Genomic DNA, 26,167 nt, shown 5'->3' on the forward strand with positions numbered 1-26,167 from the left:
CCCAGTCATCCAGTGTCCATATTCCCAGTCATCCAGTGTCCATATTCCAGGTCATTCAGTGTCCATATTCCCAGTCATCCAGTGTCCATATTCCCGGTCATCCAGTGTCTATATTCCCGGTCATCCAGTGTCCATATTCCTGGTCATCCAGTGTCCATATTCCCGGTCATCCAGTGTCCATATTCCCGGTCATCCAGTGTCCATATTCCCGGTCATCCAGTGTCCATATCCCCGGTCATCCAGTGTCCATATTCCTGGTCATCCATTATCCATATTTCTGGTCATCCAGTGTCCATATTCCCAGTCCATGTTCTATTCTCCGAGCAGTCCATGTTCTATTCTCCAGGCAGTCCATCTCTCATACTCCAGGCAGTTCTGTGTCAGTTTTTTCGGTCCCCTCTCCCAGTCTGGGACATGTAGTGCGGTTGGGGCTGTTTATCCATGTTTTTCTATAGAAGGTGTTATTTGTCATGCAGGGTACAGAATGTCCCCCTCCTCTTCTTCTCCTCCTCACACCTCTCTGTGACCTTCTACTCAGCAAATAGTCCTGTATAAGAGGGACTGGAGAGGCCGATGGGGAGAGCCAAGGATGGAGTCTCAGCATCTCCTGGTTGTGCACCCCTTGGAGCAGAATTCTGAGTTCTGGGTGCGTCTCCGCCGCAGACTATTAGTTTTATTCTGGGTCTCTTATGCTGTCATGTCTGGAATCGCAGTCCTGCTGGTGGTACGATCCTATGAGTCTCCGCCGAGTACTGCCTGGTACCATCGCAGAGTCCTCTGCTCCTACCTGGACCTGCCGGAGGGAAATGAGACGGGTGAGCCCAGTGCTTAGTCTGAGAATATTTCCTACTCTGGTAAGTCACATAGGTAGGTGAGTGTCATCGCTGAGACGTCAGACACAGCACATTAGACAATAAAATCCCTCCAACCTGAAGATAAAGGCTGGCTGAGCAGAGAATGTCCAGCATGCCGGATGATATGTACAGCCGCCATTCCTACACATTACACCCCCATTGTAAGGTTCCAGGGTGAGCCGTCTATTGGACTGTCAGAGATGAAAGATGACCTGTCAGTGCTCAGCATGACTGCTCTCCACCCGAATGCATCATGATACTCATCATCAATAGATACTCATCACCAATAGATACTCATCACCAATGGATACTCATCATCAATAGATACTCATCATCAATAGATACTCATCATCAATAGATACTCATCACCAATAGATACTCATCATCAATAGATACTCATCACCAATAGATACTCATCACCAATAGATACTCATCATCAATAGATACTCATCATCAATAGATACTCATCACCAATAGATACTCATCACCAATAGATACTCATCATCAATAGATACTCATCACCAATAGATACTCATCCTCAATAGATACTCATCACCAATAGATACTCATCATCAATAGATACTCATCACCAATAGATACTCATCATCAATAGATACTCATCATCAATAGATACTCATCACCAATAGATACTCATCATCAATAGATACTCATCACCAATAGATACTCATCATCAATAGATACTCATCACCAATAGATACTCATCATCAATAGATACTCATCACCAATAGATACTCATCATCAATAGATACTCATCACCAATAGATACTCATCACCAATAGATACTCATCCTCAATAGATACTCATCACCAATAGATACTCATCATCAATAGATACTCATCACCAATAGATACTCATCACTGATAGGAGCTCTTTCCCGATAGGTCCTCATCACAGATAGATACACATACCCAATAGATACTTACCTATACTCATTACCAATAGATACTTATCACCTATACCCATCACAACCAGATACTCATCACTGATACCCCTCACCAATAGATACTCCTTACTGATACTCATCACCAATAGATACTCCTTACTGATACTCATCACCAGTAGATACTCATCACTATTAGATACTTATCACTGATAGGTATTCATCACTGTTAGATACTCATCACTGTTAGGTACCTTTTGGTGATGAGTATCTATCACTGATAAGTACTCCTCACTGATACTCACCACTGATAAATATTCCTCACCGATACTCATCATTGAAAAATACTCCTCACCAACACTCACCACTGATAAATAATCCTCGCTGATACTCATCACTGATAAATACTCCTCACTGATACTCATTGTTAATAAATACTCCTCACCGATGCTCACCACTGATAAATACTCCTCACCAATACTCACCACTGATAAATACTCCTCACCGATACTCATCATTGGTAAATACTCCTCACCAATACTCACCACTGATAAATACTCCTCACCGATACTCATCATTGGTAAATACTCCTCACCGATACTCGCCACTGATAAATACTCCTAACTGGTACTTACCACTGATAAATACTCCTCACCAATACTCCCCACTAATAAATACTCTTCTCCGATACTCACCACTGATAAATATTCCTCACTGATAATCACCACTGATAAATACTCCTCACCAATACTCACCACTAATAAATACTCCTCACTGATACTCACCACTGAAAGATACTCTTCACTGATACTCATAACTGATAAATACTCCTCACTGATACTCACCACTAATAAATACTCCTCACTGATACTCACCACTGATAAATACTCCTCACCGATACTCACCACTAATAAATATTCCTCACTGATACTCACCACTGATAAATACTCCTCACTGATACTCATAACTGATAAATACTCCTCACCGATACTCACCACTAATAAATACTCCTCACTGATACTCACCACTGATAAATACTCCTCACTGATACTCACCACTGATAAATACTCCTCACCAATACTCACCACTGAAAGATACTCTTCACTGATACTCATAACTGATAAATACTCCTCACCGATACTCACCACTAATAAATACTCCTCACTGATACTCACCACTGATAGATACTCCTCACTGATACTCACCACTGATAGATACTCCTCACCGATACTCATCATTGATAAATACTCCTCACTGATACTCATCATTGATAAATACTCCTCACCGATACTCATCATTGATAAATACTCCTCACCGATACTCACCACTAATAAATACTCCTCACTGATACTCACCACTAATAAATACTCCTCACTGATACTCACCACTAATAAATATTCCTCACTGATACTCACCACTCATATATACTCCTCACCAATACTCACCATTGATAAATACTCCTCACCGATCCTCATCCTCCAGTGCCCGGCTGTGATGAGTTTTCCAGCACGCTGGAGTCACACCTCGGATTCTCACTTCTCTTTGTATATAATTCCTGACATCGGATTATTACAATGCCGCAATACTGAGCTGTATATGTGGGAGATATATATTGTATGAGCCGGATCTCCGTCTGTGTCCTCAGATCTCCAACAGTCCATACAAGGAGCTTCTCTGGTGGGGTGCGGAGGAGTCCTACTGAGGATGGCGGACATGAGGAGCAACGTGCGCAACCTGGTGACCGAGGGCCAGAAATACGGTAATATATAGATAATGTCACTCTGTATAATATATCTTATATCTGGAGAGCAGTGATGTCACTCTGTATAATATATCTTATATCTGGAGAGCAGTGATGTCACTCTGTATAATATATCTTATATCTGGAGAGTGGTGATGTCACTCCTGTATAATATATCTTATATCTGGAGAGTGGTGATGTCACTCTGTATATAATATATCTTATATCTGGAGGGCTGTGATGTCACTCTGTATAATATATCTTATATCTGGAGAGCGGTGATGTCACTGTGTATAATATATCTTATATCTGGAGAGTGGTGATGTCACTCTGTATAATATATCTTATATCTGGAGAGTGGTGATGTCACTCTGTATAATATATCTTATATCTGGAGAGCGGTGATGTCACTCTGTATAATATATCTTATATCTGGAGAGCGGTGATGTCACTCTGTATAATATATCTTATATCTGGAGAGTGGTGATGTCACTCTGTATAATATATCTTATATCTGGAGAGCGGTGATGTCACTCTGTATAATATATCTTATATCTGGAGAGCGGTGATGTCACTCTGTATAATATATCTTATATCTGGAGAGCGGTGATGTCACTCTGTATAATATATCTTATATCTGGAGAGTGGTGATGTCACTCTGTATAATATATCTTATATCTGGAGAGCAGTGATGTCACTCTGTATAATATATCTTATATCTGGAGAGTGGTGATGTCACTCTGTATAATATATCTTATATCTGGAGAGCGGTGATGTCACTCTGTATAATATATCTTATATCTGGAGAGCGGTGATGTCACTCTGTATAATATATCTTATATCTGGAGGGCTGTGATGTCACTCTGTATAATATATCTTATATCTGGAGAGCAGTGATGTCACTGTGTATAATATATCTTATATCTGGAGAGCAGTGATGTCACTCTGTATAATATATCTTATATCTGGAGAGCGGTGATGTCACTGTGTATAATATATCTTATATCTGGAGAGCGGTGATGTCACTCTGTATAATATATCTTATATCTGGAGAGCAGTGATGTCACTCTGTATAATATATCTTATATCTGGAGAGCGGTGATGTCACTGTGTATAATATATCTTATATCTGGAGAGCGGTGATGTCACTCTGTATAATATATCTTATATCTGGAGAGTGGTGATGTCACTCTGTATAATATATCTTATATCTGGAGAGCGGTGATGTCACTCTGTATAATATATCTTATATCTGGAGAGCGGTGATGTCACTCTGTATAATATATCTTATATCTGGAGGGCTGTGATGTCACTCTGTATAATATATCTTATATCTGGAGAGCAGTGATGTCACTGTGTATAATATATCTTATATCTGGAGAGCAGTGATGTCACTCTGTATAATATATCTTATATCTGGAGAGCGGTGATGTCACTGTGTATAATATATCTTATATCTGGAGAGCGGTGATGTCACTCTGTATAATATATCTTATATCTGGAGAGCAGTGATGTCACTCTGTATAATATATCTTATATCTGGAGAGCGGTGATGTCACTGTGTATAATATATCTTATATCTGGAGAGCGGTGATGTCACTCTGTATAATATATCTTATATCTGGAGAGTGGTGATGTCACTCTGTATAATATATCTTATATCTGGAGAGCGGTGATGTCACTCTGTATAATATATCTTATATCTGGAGAGCGGTGATGTCACTCTGTATAATATATCTTATATCTGGAGAGCGGTGATGTCACTCTGTATAATATATCTTATATCTGGAGAGTGGTGATGTCACTCTGTATAATATATCTTATATCTGGAGAGCGGTGATGTCACTCTGTATAATATATCTTATATCTGGAGAGCGGTGATGTCACTCTGTATAATATATCTTATATCTGGAGGGCTGTGATGTCACTCTGTATAATATATCTTATATCTGGAGAGCGGTGATGTCACTCTGTATAATATATCTTATATCTGGAGAGTGGTGATGTCACTCTGTATAATATATCTTATATCTGGAGAGCGGTGATGTCACTCCTGTATAATATATCTTATATCTGGAGAGCTGTGATGTCACTCTGTATAATATATCTTATATCTGGAGAGTGGTGATGTCACTCTGTATAATATATCTTATATCTGGAGAGCGGTGATGTCACTCTGTATAATATATCTTATATCTGGAGAGCGGTGATGTCACTCTGTATAATATATCTTATATCTGGAGAGCAGTGATGTCACTCTGTATGTTATATATAGAGGGGGGGGGTAATATTTAGGTAAATTATGTGGATAATGACGGAAAGTTTTCTCTTATATTTCTCTCCTCCAGATATTCGGATTCTGATGGAATTTCTATTATCAGAGGAATCCAACATTAGCCAGGAGCAGACAGTAAAGGTGTGAGTGGGGGAGGATAAATATCAGTGTTGAGGAGGGGGTAGTAGTGGAGATGTCATTGTGGGGGGGGGGGGGGTGCAGCCTGGGAGGGGTAATAAAGGTGTTAGTGTGGGGGAGGTGCAGTGTTCAGGGGGGGGGGTGCAGTGTGGGGGGAGGTGCAGTGGGGGCTGGTGGCGATGTCATTGTGGGGGATGGGGGGAATGTAAAATGTGTCAGTTTGGGGGGGGGTAGTGGAGATTTGGAGATTTTATTTTGGGGGGGGGGTGTGGGGCTGCAGTCTGGTGGAGGTGCAGTGTCGGGGGGGGGGGGTGCAGTGTGGAGGGGGTGTATAATGTGTGGATTTGGGGGGGGTGCAGTGTGTGTGTGTTGGGGGGGTAGTGGAGATTGTCATTGTGGGGGGGGGGGGTTGCAATGTGGGGGGGGCAGTGAAGGTGACATTGTGGGGGGGGGGTGCAGTGTGGGGGGGTAGTGAAGGTGTCAGTGCAGAGGGGGTGCAGTGTGTGGGGAAGGTGCAGTGTGGGGGCAGTAGAGATGTCATTGTGGGGGGGGGGGTTAAGTGTGGGGGGTTTTAGTGTAGTGGGGTAGTGAAGGTGTCAGCGTGGGGGGGGGGCAGTGTAGGGAAAGCGTCAGTGGTGGGGGCGGTGCAATGTAGGGGGTAGTGGAGATGTCATTGTGGGGGGTGCAGTGTGTTAGAGGGGTGCACTGTGTGGGGTTGCAGTCTGGTGGAGGTGCAGTGTGAGGGGTAGTGAAGGTGTCAGTGTGGGGGGGAGGTGCAGTGTAGGGGGTTGCAGTGTGGGGAGGTAGTGGAGGGGTTGTTGTGGAGGGGGGGTGCAGTGTGGGGGGGGGGGGGGGTAGTGAGGGTGTCAGTGTAGGGGGGGTGCAGTGTGGGGAAGGTGTCAGTGGGAGGGGGAGGTGCAGTTTGGGGGGTAGTGAAGGTGTCAGTGTAGGGGGGTGCAGTGTGGGGAAGGTGTCAGTGGGAGGGGGCGGTGCAGTGTGGGGGGGTAGTGAGGGTGTCAGTGTAGGGGGGGGTGCAGTGTGGGGAAGGTGTCAGTGGGAGGGGGCGGTGCAGTGTGGGGGGGGGGATAGTGAGGGTGTCAGTGTAGGGGGGGTGCAGTGTGGGGAAGGTGTCAGTGGGAGGGGGCGGTGCAGTGTGGGGGGGGGGGGGGTAGTGAGGGTGTCAGTGTAGGGGGGGTGCAGTGTGGGGAAGGTGTCAGTGGTTGGGGGGGGGGGTGCAGTGTGGGGAAGGTGTCAGTGTAAGGGGGGTGCAGTGTGGGGAAGGTGTCAGTGGGAGGGGGCGGTGCAGTGTGGGGGGGGGGTAGTGAGGGTGTCAGTGTAGGGGGGGTGCAGTGTGGGGAAGGTGTCAGTGGGAGGGGGCGGTGCAGTGTGGGGGGGGGGGGTAGTGAGGGTGTCAGTGTAGGGGGGTGCAGTGTGGGGAAGGTGTCAGTGGGAGGGGGTGGTGCAGTGTGGGGGGGGGGGGGTAGTGAGGGTGTCAGTGTAGGGGGGGTGCAGTGTGGGGAAGGTGTCAGTGGGAGGGGGCGGTTCAGTGTGTGGGGGGGGGTAGTGAGGGTGTCAGTGTAGGGGGGGTGCAGTGTGGGGAAGGTGTCAGTGGGAGGGGGCGGTGCAGTGTGGGGGGGGTAGTGAGGGTGTCAGTGTAGGGGGGGTGCAGTGTGGGGAAGGTGTCAGTGGGAGGGGGCGGTGCAGTGTGGGGGGGGGGATAGTGAGGGTGTCAGTGTAGGGGGGGTGCAGTGTGGGGAAGGTGTCAGTGGGAGGGGGGGGTTCAGTGTGGGGGGGGGTAGTGAGGGTGTCAGTGTAGGGGGGGTGCAGTGTGGGGAAGGTGTCAGTGGTGGGGGCGGTGCAATGTAGGGGGTAGTGGAGATGCCCTTGTGGAGGGGTGCAGTGTGTTAGAGGGGTGCACTGTGTGGGGTTGCAGTCTGGTGGAGGTGCAGTGTGAGGGGGTAGTGAAGGTGTCAGTGTGGGGGGGAGGTGCAGTGTAGGGGGGTTGCAGTGTGGGGGGGAAGGTGCAGTGTTGGGAGGTAGTGGAGGGGTTGTTGTGGAGGGGGGGTGCAGTGTGGGGGGGGGGTAGTGAGGATGTCAGTGTGGGGGGTTGCAGTGTGGGGGTGTAGTGAGGGTGTCAGTGTAGGGGGGGAAGGTGTCAGTGGTTGGGGGGGTGGTGCAGTGTGGGGAAGGTGTCAGTGTAGGGGGGGTGCAGTGTGGGGAAGGTGTCAGTGGTTGGGGGGGGGGTGGTGCAGTGTGGGGAAGGTGTCAGTGTAGGGGGGGTGCAGTGTGGGGAAGGTGTCAGTGGGAGAAGAGCGGTGCAGTGTGGGGAGTAGTGGAGAAGTTATTGTAGGGGGAGGGTGCAATGTTGGGGTGGGGGGGTGTAATGTGTGGGGTTTCCCCCTGTTTATCCTCTGTATGTCCTCCATATACAGCATGCATTGAGGAGATGGATCCAGGACGGGGTATCGGGGTTCAGCCTGGCCGGGGGGCACAGAGAGACCCTGATGACGGTAAGATGGAAGTTGTGATGATCTAATATTAGGATGATATCAGGACGGTGCCGGGATCCGGGAGTGGAGGATTTGGAATGTTGAGTTTTATAATACTCAATGTGGCTAATGTCCTTACTACATAGACTGGGGGAGGGGAGGGGGGGGCTTTATAACATTATCGAGGGCTTAGACATCATGTACAGGTGAGCCAGGACATCAGGACTGAAGTTCTACCTTGCGGCCTTCATACTGTCCGACACACAAACTGCCACATGATGAGATGGTATTGTATGTCTGTCCCTGTGCTGTATATTGTGTGTGCAGAGACTACCCTCAGGACCACGACAGAGACCACCGCTGAGGACCCAGGACAGAGACCACCACTGAGGACCCACCACAGAGACCACCACTGAGGACCCAGGACAGAGACCACCACTGAGGACCCAGGACAGAGACCACCACTGAGGACCCAGGACAGAGACCACCACTGAGGACCCAGGACAGAGACCACCACTGAGGTCCCAGGACAGAGACCACCCCTGAGGACCAGAACAGACACCACCACTGTGGACCAGGGCAGACACCACCACTGTGGACCAGGGCAGACACCACCACTGAGGACCAGGACAGAGACCACTTCTAAGGACCAAGGACATAAACCACCACTGATGACCAGGTCCTAGGAGAGAAATCATCACTTAGGATAAAGACACAGGCTACCAATAATGGCCCTAAATATATACCCTCACTAATAATCCTGGCTAGAGACCCCAACTGAAGACCAGGACAGAGACCACCACTGCGGACCAAGACAGAGGCCACCACTGAGGACACAGGACAGAGGCCACCACTGAGGACACAGGACAGAGACCACCCCTGAGGACCAAGGACAGAGACCACCCCTGAGGACCAAGGACAGAGACCACCACTGCGGACCAAGGACAGAGACCACCACTGCGGACCAGGACAGAGACCACCACTGAGGACCAAGGACAGAGACCACCACTGTGGACCAGGACAGAGACCACCCCTGAGGACCAGGACAGAGACCACCACTGAGGACCAGGACAGAGACCACCACTGATGAGCAGGACAGAGACCACCACTGATGACCAGGTCCTAGGTGAGACATCATCACTTAGGATGAAGACACAGGCCACCAATGATGACCCTAAATATATACCCTCACTGATAATCCTGGATAGAGACCCCAACTGAAGACCAAGACAGAGACCACCACTGCGGACCAGGACAGAGACCACCCCTGCGGACCAGGACAGAGACCACCACTAAGGACCAGGACAGAGACCACCAATGCAGATCAGGACAGAGACCACCTCTAAGGACCAAGGACATAAACCACCACTGATGACCAGGTCCTAGGAGAGACATCATCACTTAGGATGAAGACACAGACTACCAATAATGGCCCTTGTAATGCATCAAACGGCACCCCTACTGGGTACCTCCGATGACGGATGTTCCTAGTGCTTCCCGAGGGCTCCAAGCACTCCACCAGACACCATAACCACCTCAGACCCCCACGAACTGCAGCAGCTTGGTTGGGGTCTCGCCGTCTCCTACCCACCCTGGACCTACAACAAGGCTCCAGGTTCCAGTGGGTTAACCTCTCTTTCCCCAGAGAGTGCAGCAGGAACAGGAACAGGAACAAGCTCTTACAAGAGCTTAGTGATTATTCAAGGGAGTATGAAGAGCATAGCAATCCCTTGTAGCAGATTCCCCCAATAAGAGACAGGACTCTCGATTGAGGGTGAAGTATAACTCAAACTTTAATGGTACAGCTGCTCTTTTATACAGTTTCCCCCCACAAGGTTACCGCCCAGGTGGACCTTGTGGGGAACAGGCCCTGAAATTCACAATCCAATGAAAACAGAGTTTTAAACTCAGTCACTCCCATACAGTGTACACAATCCCTCCCCTCTGCCTGATTATAGTATCATATGCAGATGAAATTGTATACAGGAACACAATTAACCTAAACGAATTATCTAGCCATCTGGACAGAACAATGTGAAGTCATTAACATTTAACAATGGGACAGGCACAATCCACATTCCAGCTCAATAGATAGACACTAGGAAGAGACCCCAGTCTTCTACACTCCAGTACATGGAATACACATTATCTCAATACACAATACACAAACAATAGGGAAAACCTGTCTGACATTGAGGGACATGAAATACACACATTATTTAGGAGTCACAGACTTCATGGCAATGGTCTACAACAGTCTAAAGCCTCGTACACACTTGACGAAAATCGGAACGAAATATATTCCGATTTCTCTCTCTCATGCTCAGCCTTCATTACCATTTTTAGTTGACAGTGCATAATGTTCACAAAATTTCTCGTCCGATTTTTTTTTTTTTTTTTGGGACATTTGTTCCTAGATTTCCGGGTCGTCAGCAACTTCAGATCATGCACGGTCTTTCGTATCCGATTTTTCGCGGACGTACTGCATACACATTAAACGAAAATTGGTCGTGCTGGGGACGGACGATAAAAATTTTGGGGTTTGTCCCTCCATTTTTTTTAAGTTGAAAATGTCGGCATCAGCTGCTGAAAGTTGTGTACACACTAGGCGAAAATCGTATGATTTTACCTGGGATGGGAATTTTAGGCAGATTTTCTACTATGGTGTACCCCACTTAAGTCTCCCAGTGTAAAGTGGAATTAAATCTTCATATTTCTATATAAAGATATTGCTGTCCTACTTGAAGCAATCCAAACCATTAAGTATCTGTTTTCCACTTCCAGTGACGGTGAGTACAGTCACAGCCCTAAATATATACCCTCACTCAGTGGTGTATTTAGGTTTTGTACTGCCTTAGGCCTGACTAAACATAGTTACATAGTTACATAGTTACATAGTTAGTGAGGCTGAAAAAAGACACAAGTCCATCCAGTTCAACCTATGATGTGTGTGTGTTTGCTTTTAACCGTACATTGTATACCCCTGTATGTTGTACATTGTATACCCCTGTATGTTGTACATTGTATACCCCTGTATGTTGTGGTCTTTAATGTGCCCATCTAATAGTTTTTTGAAACTATCAATGCTCCCTGCTGATACGACTGCTTGTGGAAGAGAATTCCACATCCTTACCGCTCTTACAGTGAAGAACCCCTTACGCACTTTAAGGTTAAACCGCCTTTCCTCAAGTTTTAGTGAGTGGCCACGTGTCTTATTGTATTCCCTTTCTCTGAATAGTTTGTTCCTTATGCTAGGGTCGCCAGTACAGTATTTGTACATTGATATCATATCCCCCCTCAATCGTCTCTTCTCCAGAGAGAATAGGTTCAGTGCTTGTAGTCTTTCTTCATAGCTGATGTCCTCCATTCCCCTAATTATTTTTGTTGCCCTTCTCTGGACTTTCTCCAGTTCCAGCACATCCTTCCTGAGGACCGGTGCCCAGAACTGGACAGCATACTCCAGATGTGGCCGGACCAGAGTCTTGTAGAGTGGAAGAATAATCTCTTTATTTCTGGAGTGAATCCCCTTTTTTATACATCCCAGTATTCTGTTGGCTTTGCTTGCAGCGGCTTGGCATTGCATGCCACTTCCAAGCCTGTTGTCTACCAGTATCCCCAGGTCCCTTTCCATCCTAGACTAAACGTGGGCACCCCGAATTTAAATAGGACCCACCCCTTCCTGTAAAGTCCACACCCTTTCCTGTTTATGACCCGCCCTGTCATCTGTAAACCCCAGACACAAACCACAGTCTATCAGTGCCCATCAGTGCAGCCTCATCAGTTCCCATAAGTTCAGCTTCATCAGTGCTCATGAGTGCAGCCTTATCAGTGCTTATCAGTGCAGCCTCATTACTGCCCATCAGTGCAACATATCAGTGCAGCCTCATCAGTGGCCACCAGTGCAATCTATTAGTGCCCATCAGTGCAGTCTATCAGTGCATCATATCATTGCCCATTAGTGCTGCCTTATCAGTGCCGCTTATCAGTCCTGCCTCATCAGGGGCCATAAGTGCAGTCTATTAGTGCCCATCAGGGCAACATCAGTGCCCATCAGGGCAGGATATCAGTGCAGCCCCATCAGCATATCAGTGCAGCCCCATCAGCTTTTTTGCTGCCCCCCTGCAAGGTGCTGCCCTAGGCCTGGGCCTTGTTGGCCTAGGCCAAGATACAGCACTGCCCTCACTGATAATCCTGGATAGAGACCCCAACTGAAGAACAGGACAGAGACCACCACTGTGGACCAAGACAGAGGCCACCACTGAGGACCAAGGACAGAGACCACCCCTGCGGACCAGGACGGAGACCACCCCTGCGGACCAGGACAGAGACCACCCCTGCGGATCAGGACAGAGACTACCACTAAGGACCAGGACAGAAACCACCAATGCGGATCAGGACAGAGACCACCTCTAAGGACCAAGGACAGAGACCACCACTGATGACCAGGTCCTAGGAGAGACATCATCACTTAGGATGAATAAATAGGCCACCAATGATGGCCCTAAATATTTAACATTACTGATAATCCTGGATGGAGACCCCATTGAGACCAGGACAGAAACTACCACTGCGGACCAGTACAGAGACCACCACTGCGGTCCAGGACAGAGACCACCCCTGCGGACCAGGACAGAGACCACCCCTGCGGATCAGGACAGAGACTACCACTAAGGACCAGGACAGAGACCACCAATGCGGATCAGGACAGAGACCACCTCTAAGGACCAAGGACAGAGACCACCACTGATGACCAGGTCCTAGGAGAGACATCATCACTTAGGAGGAGAGACATCATCACTTAGGATGAATAAATAGGCCACCAATGATGGCCCTAAATATATACCCTTACTGATAATCCTGGATGGAGACCCCATTGAGACCAGGACAGAGACTACCACTGTGGACTAGTACAGAGACCGCCACTGCGGTCCAGGACCGAGACCACCACTGCAGACCAGGACAGAGACTACCACTGAGGACTAGGACAGAGACCACCACTGAGGACCAAGACAGAGACCACCACAGGGGACACAGGACAGAGACCACCCCTAAGGACCAAGGACAGAGACCATGACTGCGGACCAGGACAGAGACCACCACTGAGGACCCAGGACAGAGACCACCACTGAGGACCCAGGACAGAGACCACCACTAAGGACCCAGGACAGTGGCCACCACTGCGGACCAGGACAGACAGCACCACTATAGACCAGGACAGAGACCACCTCTGAGGACAAGGACAGAGACCACCACTGAGGACCAGAACAGAGACCACCACTGATGAGCAGGACAGAGACCACCACTTATGACCAGGTCCTAGACGAGACATCATCACTTAGGATGAAGACACAGGCTACCAATTGTAATGCATCAACCGACACCCCTACTGGGTACCTCCGTTGATGGATGCTCCTAGTGCTTCCCGAGGGCTCCAAGCACTCCACCAGACATCATAATCACCTCAGACCTCCACAAACCACCTCAGCTGAAGAGACAGGCCACCAATGATGGCCCTAAATATATACCCTCAATGATAATCCTAGATAGAGACCCCAACTGAAGACCAGGGCAGAGACCACCCCTGTGGACCAGGACAGAGACCACCCCCGCGGACCAGGACAGAGACCACCCCTGCTGACCAGGACAGAGACCACCCCTGCGGATCAGGACAGAGACTACCACTAAGGACCAGGACAGAGACCACCAATGCGGATCAGGACAGAGACCACCTCTAAGGACCAAGGACAGAGACCATCACTGATGACCAGGTCCTAGGAGAGACATCATCACTTAGGATGGATACACAGGCCACCAATGATGGCCCTAAATATATACCCTGACTGATAATCCTGGATAGAGACTATCACTGCGGACCAGGACAGAGACCACCACTGCGGTCCAGGAGAGAGACCACCACTGCGGACCAGGACAGAGACTACCATTGAGGACTAGGACAGAGACCACCTCTGAGGACCAAGACAGAGACCACCACTGGGGACACAGGACAGAGACCACCCCTGAAGACCAAGGACAGAAACCACGACTGTGGACCAGAACAGAGACCACGACTGAAGGACCCAGGACAGAGACCACCACTAGGACCCAGGACAGAGACCACCACTAAGGACCAGGACAGAGAATACCTCTGAGGACTAGGACAGAGACCACCCCTGAGGACTAGGTCCTAGAAGAGACATCATTACTTACGATGAAGGCACAGGCCACCAATGATGGCTATATATATATATATATATATATATATATATATATATATATATATATATATATATTATATATACCCCCACTGATAATCCTAAATAGAGACCCAAACTGAAGACCAGGACAGAGACTACCACTGAGGACCAGGACAGAGGCCACCACTGTGGACCAGGACAGAGACCACCCATGAGGACCAGGACAGAGACCACCACTGAGAACCCAAGACAGAGAAAACCCCTTAGGACCAGGACAGAGGCCACCCCTAAAGACCAGGGCAGAGACAACCACTGAGGACCAGGACAGTGACAACCACTAAGGACTAGGACAGAGACCACCCCGAAAGACCAGGACAGAGACCACCACTAAGGACCAGGACAGAGACCACCACTGAGGACCAGGACAGACACCGCCACTGAGGACCAAGACAGAGACCACCACTGAGAACCCAGGACAGAGACCACCCCTGAGGACCAAGACAGAGACCACCTCTGAGTACCAAGACAGAGACCACCTCTGAGGACTAGGACAGAGACCACCCCTAGGGGGAGACACAGGCCACCAATGATGGCCCTAAATATATACCCTCACTGATAGTCCTGGATAGAGACTGTGAAAAACCCACTCAGGACCGAGGCTTTTGGAGGGGACTGCAGGCTAGCCTCTTGCCTACTGACTATGGGCCCTGGCATTTAAGGGAATACTCCTCTTTGTACTCTTTGTGAGGTGCATGCTGGGGGGGGGGGGGGGGCTTAGAGTAATGTTACTTTGGATTCAAGTCCAAGTCTCCCCATGTTAAAGGCCTAGATGGCACGTTATCAATAAAGACTGCTCCACACAATCAGACTCATAGCAGGTGTTAATATCATCAGCTCAACCACCTGTCTTCCACACATTTTAGTTGTGCTAATTAACTCACCTATTGTCTACTGTGGGGATGTGTTTATACTTGTAAAGATGTGTATTACACTTTATGAGCTTGATGCCAGCAGTCTGCCCTGGAGTGAGATCCTGATTAATCAAAGCATTGCTTAGAAGTGGATTCCATGTACTTCAATGTAGGAGATGAACAGACTGCTACTGGGGTCTCCTGCTATTGTCTGTATAATAAGGTGTTCTGTGTTTATACGTAGGATAATGTGTAATGGATTTTGTTTTAGCCTTGTTGCCGGCCAGTCTGGTCACCCAGGCTGGTTTGAGTTCTGAATTAATTAGCATGTTAATTATAACATTGTCTAGCTGTGGATTCCCATTTACCTATTGTTTCTGTCCAGATGGCTAGTTAATTAGCTCAGGTTAATTATGTTTCTGGTTACAGTTTGTATTGTTAGGGTGATCTGATCAGGATGAGGATGTCCTCTTGTGGGGGTATATATTGTGTGTGAGTTTGTTCAATAAATGTTCCAGATCCTATACAAGCTAAGTTCACGGCTAGTATTGTATGGGGTGGCTATAATATCTGAGGGTCCAGGACAGAGACCACCACTGAGGACCAGGACAGAGACCACCACTAAGGACCAGGACAGAGACAACCACTAAGGATCAGGTCAAAGACCACCAATAAGGACCAGGACAGAGACCACCACTAAGGACCAGGACAGACAGCACCACGGAGACCACCACGAGGACCTAGGAGAGACATCATCATTCATTAGGATGAAGACACAGGCCACCAACGATGGCCCTAAATATATACCCTCACTGATACTCCTGGATTGAGACCCCAACTGAAGATCAGGGCAGCGACTACCACTGAGGACCAAGACAGAGACCATCACGGCGGACCAGGACAGAGACCACCACTGATGACCAGGTCAGACAGCACCACTGGGGACCAGTACAGAGACCATCACTCAGGGCTGAGTCAGAGACCACCACTGGGGGTCCAATCATATCTCATTACTGGGGTAGATCCCAGGATAACTCTGCTCCAGGATATCCGCGTACAATACTTTACACCCAACCAAGTCTTTAGATTGAAGTGAGAAGTTGTCTACATTTTGTAAGGGACCATCAAAAGTCATATAATATGTAGTTCCTGCGCTGTCATTCCTCATATAGAGATATATCGGGGAGCCGCATATTGCCATCACTTACCTGTGTTCTCTCTTCTATCTCACCATCACTTACCTGTGTTCTCTCCTCTATCTCACCATCACCTACCTGTGTTCTCTCCTCTATCCCACCATCACTTACCTGTGTTCTCTCCTCTATCCCACCATCACTTACCTGTGTTCTCTCCTCTATCCCCCCCATCACTTACCTGTGTTCTCTCCTCTATCTCACCATCACTTACCTGTGTTCTCTCTTCTGTCCCACCATCACTTATCTGTGTTCTCTCCTCTATCTCACCATCACTTACCTGTGTTCTCTCCTCTATCTCACCATCACTTACCTGTGTTCTCTCCTCTATCTCACCATCACTTACCTGTGTTCTCTCTTCTGTCCCACCATCACTTATCTGTGTTCTCTCCTCTATCTCACCATCACTTACCTGTGTTCTCTCTTCTATCTCACCATCACTTACCTGTGTTCTCTCCTCTATCCCCCCATCACTTACCTGTGTTCTCTCCTCTATCCCCCCATCACTTACCTGTGTTCTCTCCTCTATCTCACCATCACTTACCTGTGTTCTCTCCTCTATCCCCCATCACTTACCTGTGTTCTCTCCTCTATCCCCCCCCCCATTACTTACCTGTGTTCTCTCCTCTATCCCCCCATCACTTACCTGTGTTCTCTCTTCTATCTCACCATCACTTACCTGTGTTCTCTCCTCTATCTCACCATCACTTACCTGTGTTCTCTCCTCTATCCCACCATCACTTACCTGTGTTCTCTCTTCTCTCCCACCATCACTTACCTGTGTTCTCTCCTCTATCTCACCATCACTTACCTGTGTTCTCTCCTCTATCCCACCATCACTTACCTGTGTTCTCTCCTCTATCTCATCATCACTTACCTGTGTTCTCTCCTCTATCCCACCATCACTTACCTGTGTTCTCTCCTCTATCCCACCATCACTTACCTGTGTTCTCTCTTCTCTCCCACCATCACTTACCTGTGTTCTCTCCTCTATCCCACCATCACTTACCTGTGTTCTCTCCTCTATCCCACCATCACTTACCTGTGTTCTCTCTTTTCTCCCACTATCACTTACCTGTGTTCTCTCTTCTCTCTCACCATCACTTACCTGTGTTCTCTCCTCTATCCCCCCATCACTTACCTGTGTTCTCTCTTCTATCTCACCATCCCTTACCTGTGTTCTCTCCTCTATCTCACCATCACTTACCTGTGTTCTCTCCTCTATCTCACCATCACTTACCTGTGTTCTCTCTTCTATCCCACCATCACTTACCTATGTTCTCTCTTCTATCTCACCATCACTTACCTGTGTTCTCTCCTCTATCCCCCCATCACTTACCTGTGTTCTCTCTTCTATCTCACCATCCCTTACCTGTGTTCTCTCCTCTATCTCACCATCACTTACCTGTGTTCTCTCTTCTATCCCACCATCACTTACCTATGTTCTCTCTTCTCTCTCACCATCACTTACCTGTGTTCTCTCCTCTATCCCCCCATCACTTACCTGTGATCTCTCTTCTATCCCCCCATCACTTACCTGTGTTCTCTCTTCTATCTCACCATCACTTACCTGTGATCTCTCTTCTATCTCACCATCACTTACCTGTGTTCTCTCTTCTATCTCACCATCACTTACCTGTGTTCTCTCCTTTATCCCCCCATCACTTACCTGTGTTCTCTCTTCTATCTCACCATCACTTACCTGTGTTCTCTCCTCTATCTCACCATCACTTACCTGTGTTCTCTCCTCTATCCCACTATCACTTACCTGTGTTCTCTCCTCTATCTCACAATCACTTACCTGTGTTCTCTCCTCTATCCCCCCATCACTTACCTGTGTTCTCTCCTCTATCCCACCATCACTTACCTGTGTTCTCTCCTCTATCTCACCATCACTTACCTGTGTTCTCTCCTCTATCTCACCATCACTTACCTGTGTTCTCTCCTTTATCCCCCCATCACTTACCTGTGTTCTCTCTTCTATCTCACCATCACTTACCTGTGTTCTCTCCTCTATCTCACCATCACTTACCTGTGTTCTCTCCTCTATCCCACCATCACTTACCTGTGTTCTCTCTTCTATCTCACCATCACTTACCTGTGTTCTCTCCTCTATCCCCCCATCACTTACCTGTGTTCTCTCCTCTATCTCACCATCACTTACCTGTGTTCTCTCCTCTATCTCACCATCACTTACCTGTGTTCTCTCCTCTATCCCCCCATCACTTACCTGTGTTCTCTCCTCTATCTCACCATCACTTACCTGTGTTCTCTCCTCTATCTCACCATCACTTACCTGTGTTCTCTCCTCTATCTCACCATCACTTACCTGTGTTCTCTCCTCTATCCCCCCATCACTTACCTGTGTTTTCTCTTCTGTCCCCCCATCACTTACCTGTGTTCTCTCCTCTATCTCACCATCACTTACCTGTGTTCTCTCTTCTATCCCACCATCACTTACCTGTGTTCTCTCGTCTATCTCACCATCACTTACCTGTGTTCTCTCTTCTCTCCCACCATCACTTACCTGTGTTCTCTCTTCTCTCCCACCATCACTTACCTGTGTTCTCTCCTCTATCTCACCATCACTTACCTGTGTTCTCTCCTCTATCTCACCATCACTTACCTGTGTTCTCTCTTCTATCTCACCATCACTTACCTGTGTTCTCTCTTCTATCTCACCATCACTTACCTGTGTTCTCTCTTCTATCTCACCATCACTTACCTGTGTTCTCTCCTCTATCCCCCCATCACTTACCTGTGTTCTCTCTTCTATCTCACCATCACTTACCTGTGTTCTCTTCTCTATCTCACCATCACTTACCTGTGTTCTCTCCTCTATCCCCCCATCACTTACCTGTGTTCTCTCCTCTATCCCCCCATCACTTACCTGTGTTCTCTCCTCTATCCCCCCATCACTTACCTGTGTTCTCTCCTCTATCTCACCATCACTTACCTGTGTTCTCTCTTCTATCTCACCATTACTTACCTGTGTTCTCTCTTCTCTCCCACCATCACTTACCTGTGTTCTCTCCTCTATCTCATCATCACTTACCTGTGTTCTCTCCTCTACCCCCCCCATCACTTACCTGTGTTCTCTCCTCTATCCCCCCATAACTTACCTGTGTTCTCTCTTCTATCTCACCATCACTTACCTGTGTTCTCTCCTTTATCCCCCCATCACTTACCTGTGTTCTCTCCTCTATCTCACCATCACTTACCTGTGTTCTCTCCTCTATCTCACCATCACTTACCTGTGTTCTCTCTTCTCTCCCACCATCACTTACCTGTGTTCTCTCCTCTATCCCCCCATCACTTACCTGTGTTCTCTCCTCCATCCCACCATCACTTACCTGTGTTCTCTCCTCTATCCCCCCATCACTTACCTGTGTTCTCTCCTCTATCTCACCATCACTTACCTGTGTTCTCTCTTCTCTCCCACCATCACTTACCTGTGTTCTCTCCTCTATCCCCCCATCACTTACCTGTGTTCTCTCCTCTATCCCACCATCACTTACCTGTGTTCTTTCCTCTATCCCCCCATCACTTACCTGTGTTCTCTCTTCTCTCCCACCATCGCTTACCTGTGTTCTCTCCTCTATCTCACCATCACTTACCTGTGTTCTCTCCTCTATCTCACCATCACTTACCTGTGTTCTCTCCTCCATCTCACCATCACTTACCTGTGTTCTCTCCTCTATCTCACCATCACTTACCTGTGTTCTCTCCTCTATCTCACCATCACTTACCTGTGTTCTCTCCTCTATCTCACCATCACTTACCTGTGTTCTCTCCTCTATCTCACCATCACTTACCTGTGTTCTCTCTTCTATCTCACCATCACTTACCTGTGTTCTCTCCTCTATCCCCCCATCACTTACCTGTGTTCTCTCTTCTATCTCACCATCACTTACCTGTGTTCTCTCTTCTCTCCCACCATCACTTACCTGTGTTCTCTCCTCTATCCCCCCATCACTTACCTGTGTTCTCTCCTCTATCTCACCATCACTTACCTGTGTTCTCTCCTCCATCCCACCATCACTTACCTGTGTTCTCTCTTCTATCTCACCATCACTTACCTGTGTTCTCTCCTCTATCTCACCATCACTTACCTGTGTTCTCTCCTCTATCTCACCATCACTTACCTGTGTTCTCTCCTCTATCCCCCATCACTTACCTGTGTTCTCTCCTCTATCCCCCATCACTTACCTGTGTTCTCTCCTCTATCCCACCATCACTTACCTGTGTTCTCTCCTCTATCCCCCCATCACTTACCTGTGTTCTTTCTTCTCTCCCACCATCACTTACCTGTGTTCTCTCCTCTATCTCACCATCACTTACCTGTGTTCTCTCCTCTATTCCCCCATCACTTACCTGTGTTCTCTCCTCTATCCCCCCATCACTTACCTGTGTTCTCTCTTCTATCCCCCCATCACTTACCTGTGTTCTCTCTTCTCTCCCACCATCACTCACCTGTGTTCTCTCCTCTATCTCACCATCACTTACCTGTGTTCTCTCTTCTATCTCACCATCACTTACCTGTGTTCTCTCTTCTCTCCCACCATCACTTACCTGTGTTCTCTCCTCTATCTCACCATCACTTACCTGTGTTCTCTCCTCTATCTCACCATCACTTACCTGTGTTCTCTCCTCTATCCCCCATCACTTACCTGTGTTCTCTCCTCTATCCCCCATCACTTACCTGTGTTCTCTCCTCTATCCCACCATCACTTACCTGTGTTCTCTCCTCTATCCCCCCATCACTTACCTGTGTTCTCTCTTCTCTCCCACCATCACTTACCTGTGTTCTCTCCTCTATCTCACCATCACTTACCTGTGTTCTCTCCTCTATCCCCCCATCACTTACCTGTGTTCTCTCTTCTCTCCCACCATCACTTACCTGTGTTCTCTCTTCTCTCCCCCCATCACTTACCTGTGTTCTCTCCTCTATCTCACCATCACTTACCTTTGTTCTCTCCTCTATCTCACCATCACTTACCTGTGTTCTCTCCTCTATCTCACCATCACTTACCTGTGTTCTCTCCTCTATCTCACCATCACTTACCTGTGTTCTCTCCTCTATCTCACCATCACTTACCTGTGTTCTCTCCTCTATCTCACCATCACTTACCTGTGTTCTCTCCTCTATCCCCCCCCCATCACTTACCTGTGTTCTCTCCTCTATCCCCCCATCACTTACCTGTGTTCTCTCCTCTATCCCACCATCACTTACCTGTGTTCTCTCTTCTCTCCCACCATCACTTACCTGTGTTCTCTCCTCTATCCCCCCATCACTTACCTGTGTTCTCTCCTCTATCTCACCATCACTTACCTGTGTTCTCTCCTCTATCCCACCATCACTTACCTGTGTTCTCTCTTCTATCCCACCATCACTTACCTGTGTTCTCTCTTCTATCTCACCATCACTTACCTGTGTTCTCTCCTCTATCTCACCATCACTTACCTGTGTTCTCTCCTCTATCCCCCCATCACTTTCCTGTGTTCTCTCCTCTATCCCCCCATCACTTACCTGTGTTCTCTCTTCTATCTCACCATCACTTACCTGTGTTCTCTCTTCTATCCCCCCATCACTTACCTGTGTTCTCTCTTCTATCTCACCATCACTTACCTGTGTTCTCTCCTCTATCTCACCATCACTTACCTGTGTTCTCTCCTCTATCCCCCCATCACTTACCTGTGTTCTCTCTTCTATCTCACCATCACTTACCTGTGTTCTCTCCTCTATCTCACCATCACTTACCTGTGTTCTCTCCTCTATTCCCCCATCACTTACCTGTGTTCTCTCCTCTATCCCCCCATCACTTACCTGTGTTCTCTCTTCTATCCCCCCATCACTTACCTGTGTTCTCTCTTCTCTCCCACCATCACTCACCTGTGTTCTCTCCTCTATCTCACCATCACTTACCTGTGTTCTCTCCTCTATCTCACCATCACTTACCTGTGTTCTCTCTTCTCTCCCACCATCACTTACCTGTGTTCTCTCCTCTATCTCACCATCACTTACCTGTGTTCTCTCCTCCATCCCACCATCACTTACCTGTGTTCTCTCTTCTCTCCCACCATCACTTACCTGTGTTCTCTCCTCTATCCCCCCATCACTTACCTGTGTTCTCTCCTCCATCCCACCATCACTTACCTGTGTTCTCTCTTCTCTCCCACCATCACTTACCTGTGTTCTCTCCTCTATCCCACCATCACTTACCTGTGTTCTCTCTTCTCTCCCACCATCACTTACCTGTGTTCTCTCTTCTATCTCACCATCACTTACCTGTGTTCTCTCCTCTATCTCACCATCACTTACCTGTGTTCTCTCCTCTATCCCCCTATCACTTACCTGTGTTCTCTCCTCTATCTCACCATCACTTACCTGTGTTCTCTCCTCTATCTCACCATCACTTACCTGTGTTCTCTCCTCTATCCCCCCCCATCACTTACCTGTGTTCTCTCTTCTATCTCACCATCACTTACCTGTGTTCTCTCCTCTATCCCACCATCACTTACCTGTGTTCTCTCCTCTATCTCACCATCACTTACCTGTGTTCTCTCCTCTATCTCACCATCACTTACCTGTGTTCTCTCCTCCATCCCACCATCACTTACCTGTGTTCTCTCTTCTATCTCACCATCACTTACCTGTGTTCTCTCCTCTATCCCACCATCACTTACCTGTGTTCTCTCCTCTATCTCACCATCACTTACCTGTGTTCTCTCCTCTATCCCACCATCACTTACCTGTGTTCTCTCCTCTATCTCACCATCACTTACCTGTGTTCTCTCCTCTATCTCACCATCACTTACCTGTGTTCTCTCCTCTATCCCCCTATCACTTACCTGTGTTCTCTCCTCTATCTCACCATCACTTACCTGTGTTCTCTTCTCTATCACCCCATCACTTACCTGTGTTCTCTATCTCAGGTGGTGGAAAGTCTCCAGGAGGAGCTGGAAGGTGTCGGGGGAGATGAAAGGTGACACCACGATATCACAGAGTCGCACAATGACAACCTACATGACACAATTATAACACAAGTCTTCTATTAGGATAGTTCTACTCCCTGATTGGCTGGGTGAGGAGGCTGCCATCAACAAGTCCCGCTTCCTGCGCACCCGTCCCGTAGTTGATTGGAAGCCATGGGAGGCCAATGAGAGTTCAGAGGTCATGAAAAGCGTGTGGGAGGTGAGAGGTCAGAGGGGGGGATGGGGGCGGGTCAGTTATGGACTATCGTGAAGTTTTGTCTTCTTTTCAGGTGTCGTCTCTCACCTCTCCGGAACCGCGGCAATTTATGGCGGTCACCCTGCCGGGAACCATCAAACTGTCACTCAGCCAGGTGGGTCACCTCATCTGTACTTAGCATTAATGGGGGTCTCTGACTTACCCCACTGACCCCAGATGGGGTATTTCTCATGCTGTGACCCCAGAATACAGAATTGTTAAGGGGGCCCCCTGTCTGGCTGGTATGTGAATGGTGGGAATATATTCTGTGACCAAGTTTATTCCTTTCTATTTCTGCAGATACATCCGCCACCCTCCTGGCTCCGCCCTCTGCTCTTCCTGCGCCTCCTGAACCCCGCCCTCTACGCTGGCTGGCTACAAACCCTGTCTAATAACTCCACCCTTAGCGTCCTGAGCCACTGGGGCTGCTCCGCCCTCCTAATCGCCATCAATCCATCCAACCAATCCCAGATCTTCCCTTTGCACATCCCACACTACGCCGCCAAAGCACAACTCCTGCTCTCCACCCAGCAAGGCCACACCCGAGGAAAGATGGCAGAAGACAGAGTGCTGCTGGCACCAGGAGAGGCCCAACTACTCCGCCTGACACCCCAAGAGTGAGAAAATGGAACTGGAGGTGTCAGTGTGCCAACCTCAATCCACATTGTGCCAACCTCACCTTAAACGCTGCCAACCTCACCTCACACTGTGCCAACCTCACCTTACACTGTGCCAACCTCACCCCACATTGTGCCAACCTCACATTACACTGTGCCAACCTCACCCCACACTGTGCCAACCTCACCTTACACTGTGCCAACCTCACCCTACACTATGCCAACCTCACCTTACACTGTACCAACCTCACCCCACATTGTGCCAACCTCAGCTTACACTGTACCAACCTCACCCCACATTGTGCCAACCTCATCCAACACTTTGCCAACCTCACCTTACACTGTGCCAACCTCATCCCACATTGTGCCAACCTCACCTTACACTGTGCTAACCTCACCTCACACTGTGCCAAACTCACCTTACACTGTGCCACCCTCACCCCACATTATGCCAACCTCACCTTACACTGTGCTAACCTCACCCCACACCGTGCCAACCTCACCCCACACTGTGCCAACCTCACCTTACACTGTGCCACCCTCACCCCACATTGTGCCAACCTCACCTTACACTGTGCCAACCTCACCCCACCCTGTGCCAACCTCACCTTACACTGTACCAACCTCACCCCACATTGTGCCAACCTCAGCTTACAGTGTACCAAGCTCACCCCACATTGTGCCAACCTCAGCTTACACTGTTTCAACCTCACCCCACATTGTGCCAACCTCATCCAACACTTTGCCAACCTCAACTTACACTGTGCCAACCTCATCCCACATTGTGCTAACCTCAGCTTACACTGTACCAACCTCACCCCACATTGTGCCAACCTCATCCCACATTGTGCCAACCTCTTCCAACACTGTGCCAACCTCCCCCCACATTGTGCTAACCTCACCTTATACTGTGCCAATCTCACCCCACATTGTGCCAACGTCTTCCAACACTGTGTCAACCTCACCTTACACTTTGCCAAACTCACCCTACATTGTGCCAACCTCATCCACATTGTGACAACCTCATCCCACATTGTGCCAACCTCATCCTACACTGTGCCAACCTCACCCCACATTGTGCAAACCTCAACTTACATTGTGACAACCTCATCCCACACTGTGACAACCTCATCCCACACTGTGCCAACCTCAGCTTCCACTGTGCCAACCTCATCCCACACTGTTCCAACCTCATCCCACACTGTGCTAACCTCACCTTACACTGTGCCAACCTCACCCCACACTGTGCTAACCTTGCTCCACATTGTGCCAACCTCATCCAAATTGTGACAACCTCATCCTATACTGTGCCAACCTCATCCCACACTGTGCCAACCTCATCCCACACTGTGCTAAACCTCACCCTACATTGTGCCAACCTCATCCCACACTGTGCTAAACCTCACCCTACATTGTGCCAACCTCATCCCCTCATTGTGACAACCTCATCCCACACTGTGCCAACCTCACCTTACACTGTACCAACCTCATCCCACATTGTGCCAACCTTATCCCACTCTGTGCCAACCTCATCCCACACTGTTCCAACCTCATCCCACATTGTGCCAACCTCACCTTACACTGTGCTAACCTCACCCCACACTGTGCCAACCTCAACTTACA

The 26,167-nt window shown here is 48.3% G+C and overlaps 1 protein-coding gene across 1 annotated transcript; it reads left to right on the forward strand.

Annotated features, from left to right (window-relative positions):
- The first annotated feature begins 494 nt into the window (after positions 1 to 494).
- On the forward strand, positions 495 to 24,607 carry LOC309560353 (uncharacterized protein). Its single transcript, XM_082263980.1, has 8 exons — positions 495 to 815; positions 3,401 to 3,514; positions 5,845 to 5,912; positions 8,342 to 8,419; positions 23,633 to 23,682; positions 23,756 to 23,891; positions 23,962 to 24,042; positions 24,228 to 24,607. The coding sequence occupies exons 1-8, from the start codon at positions 590 to 592 to the stop codon at positions 24,546 to 24,548; spliced, it is 1,074 nt and encodes a 357-aa protein (XP_082120106.1). The 5' UTR covers positions 495 to 589; the 3' UTR covers positions 24,549 to 24,607.
- The last annotated feature ends 1,560 nt before the right edge of the window (positions 24,608 to 26,167 follow it).

Source organism: Pelophylax lessonae, assembly GCF_965119305.1.
Source record: "Pelophylax lessonae genome assembly, chromosome: 7".
In the NCBI taxonomy this organism is placed as follows: Eukaryota; Metazoa; Chordata; class Amphibia; order Anura; family Ranidae; genus Pelophylax; species Pelophylax lessonae.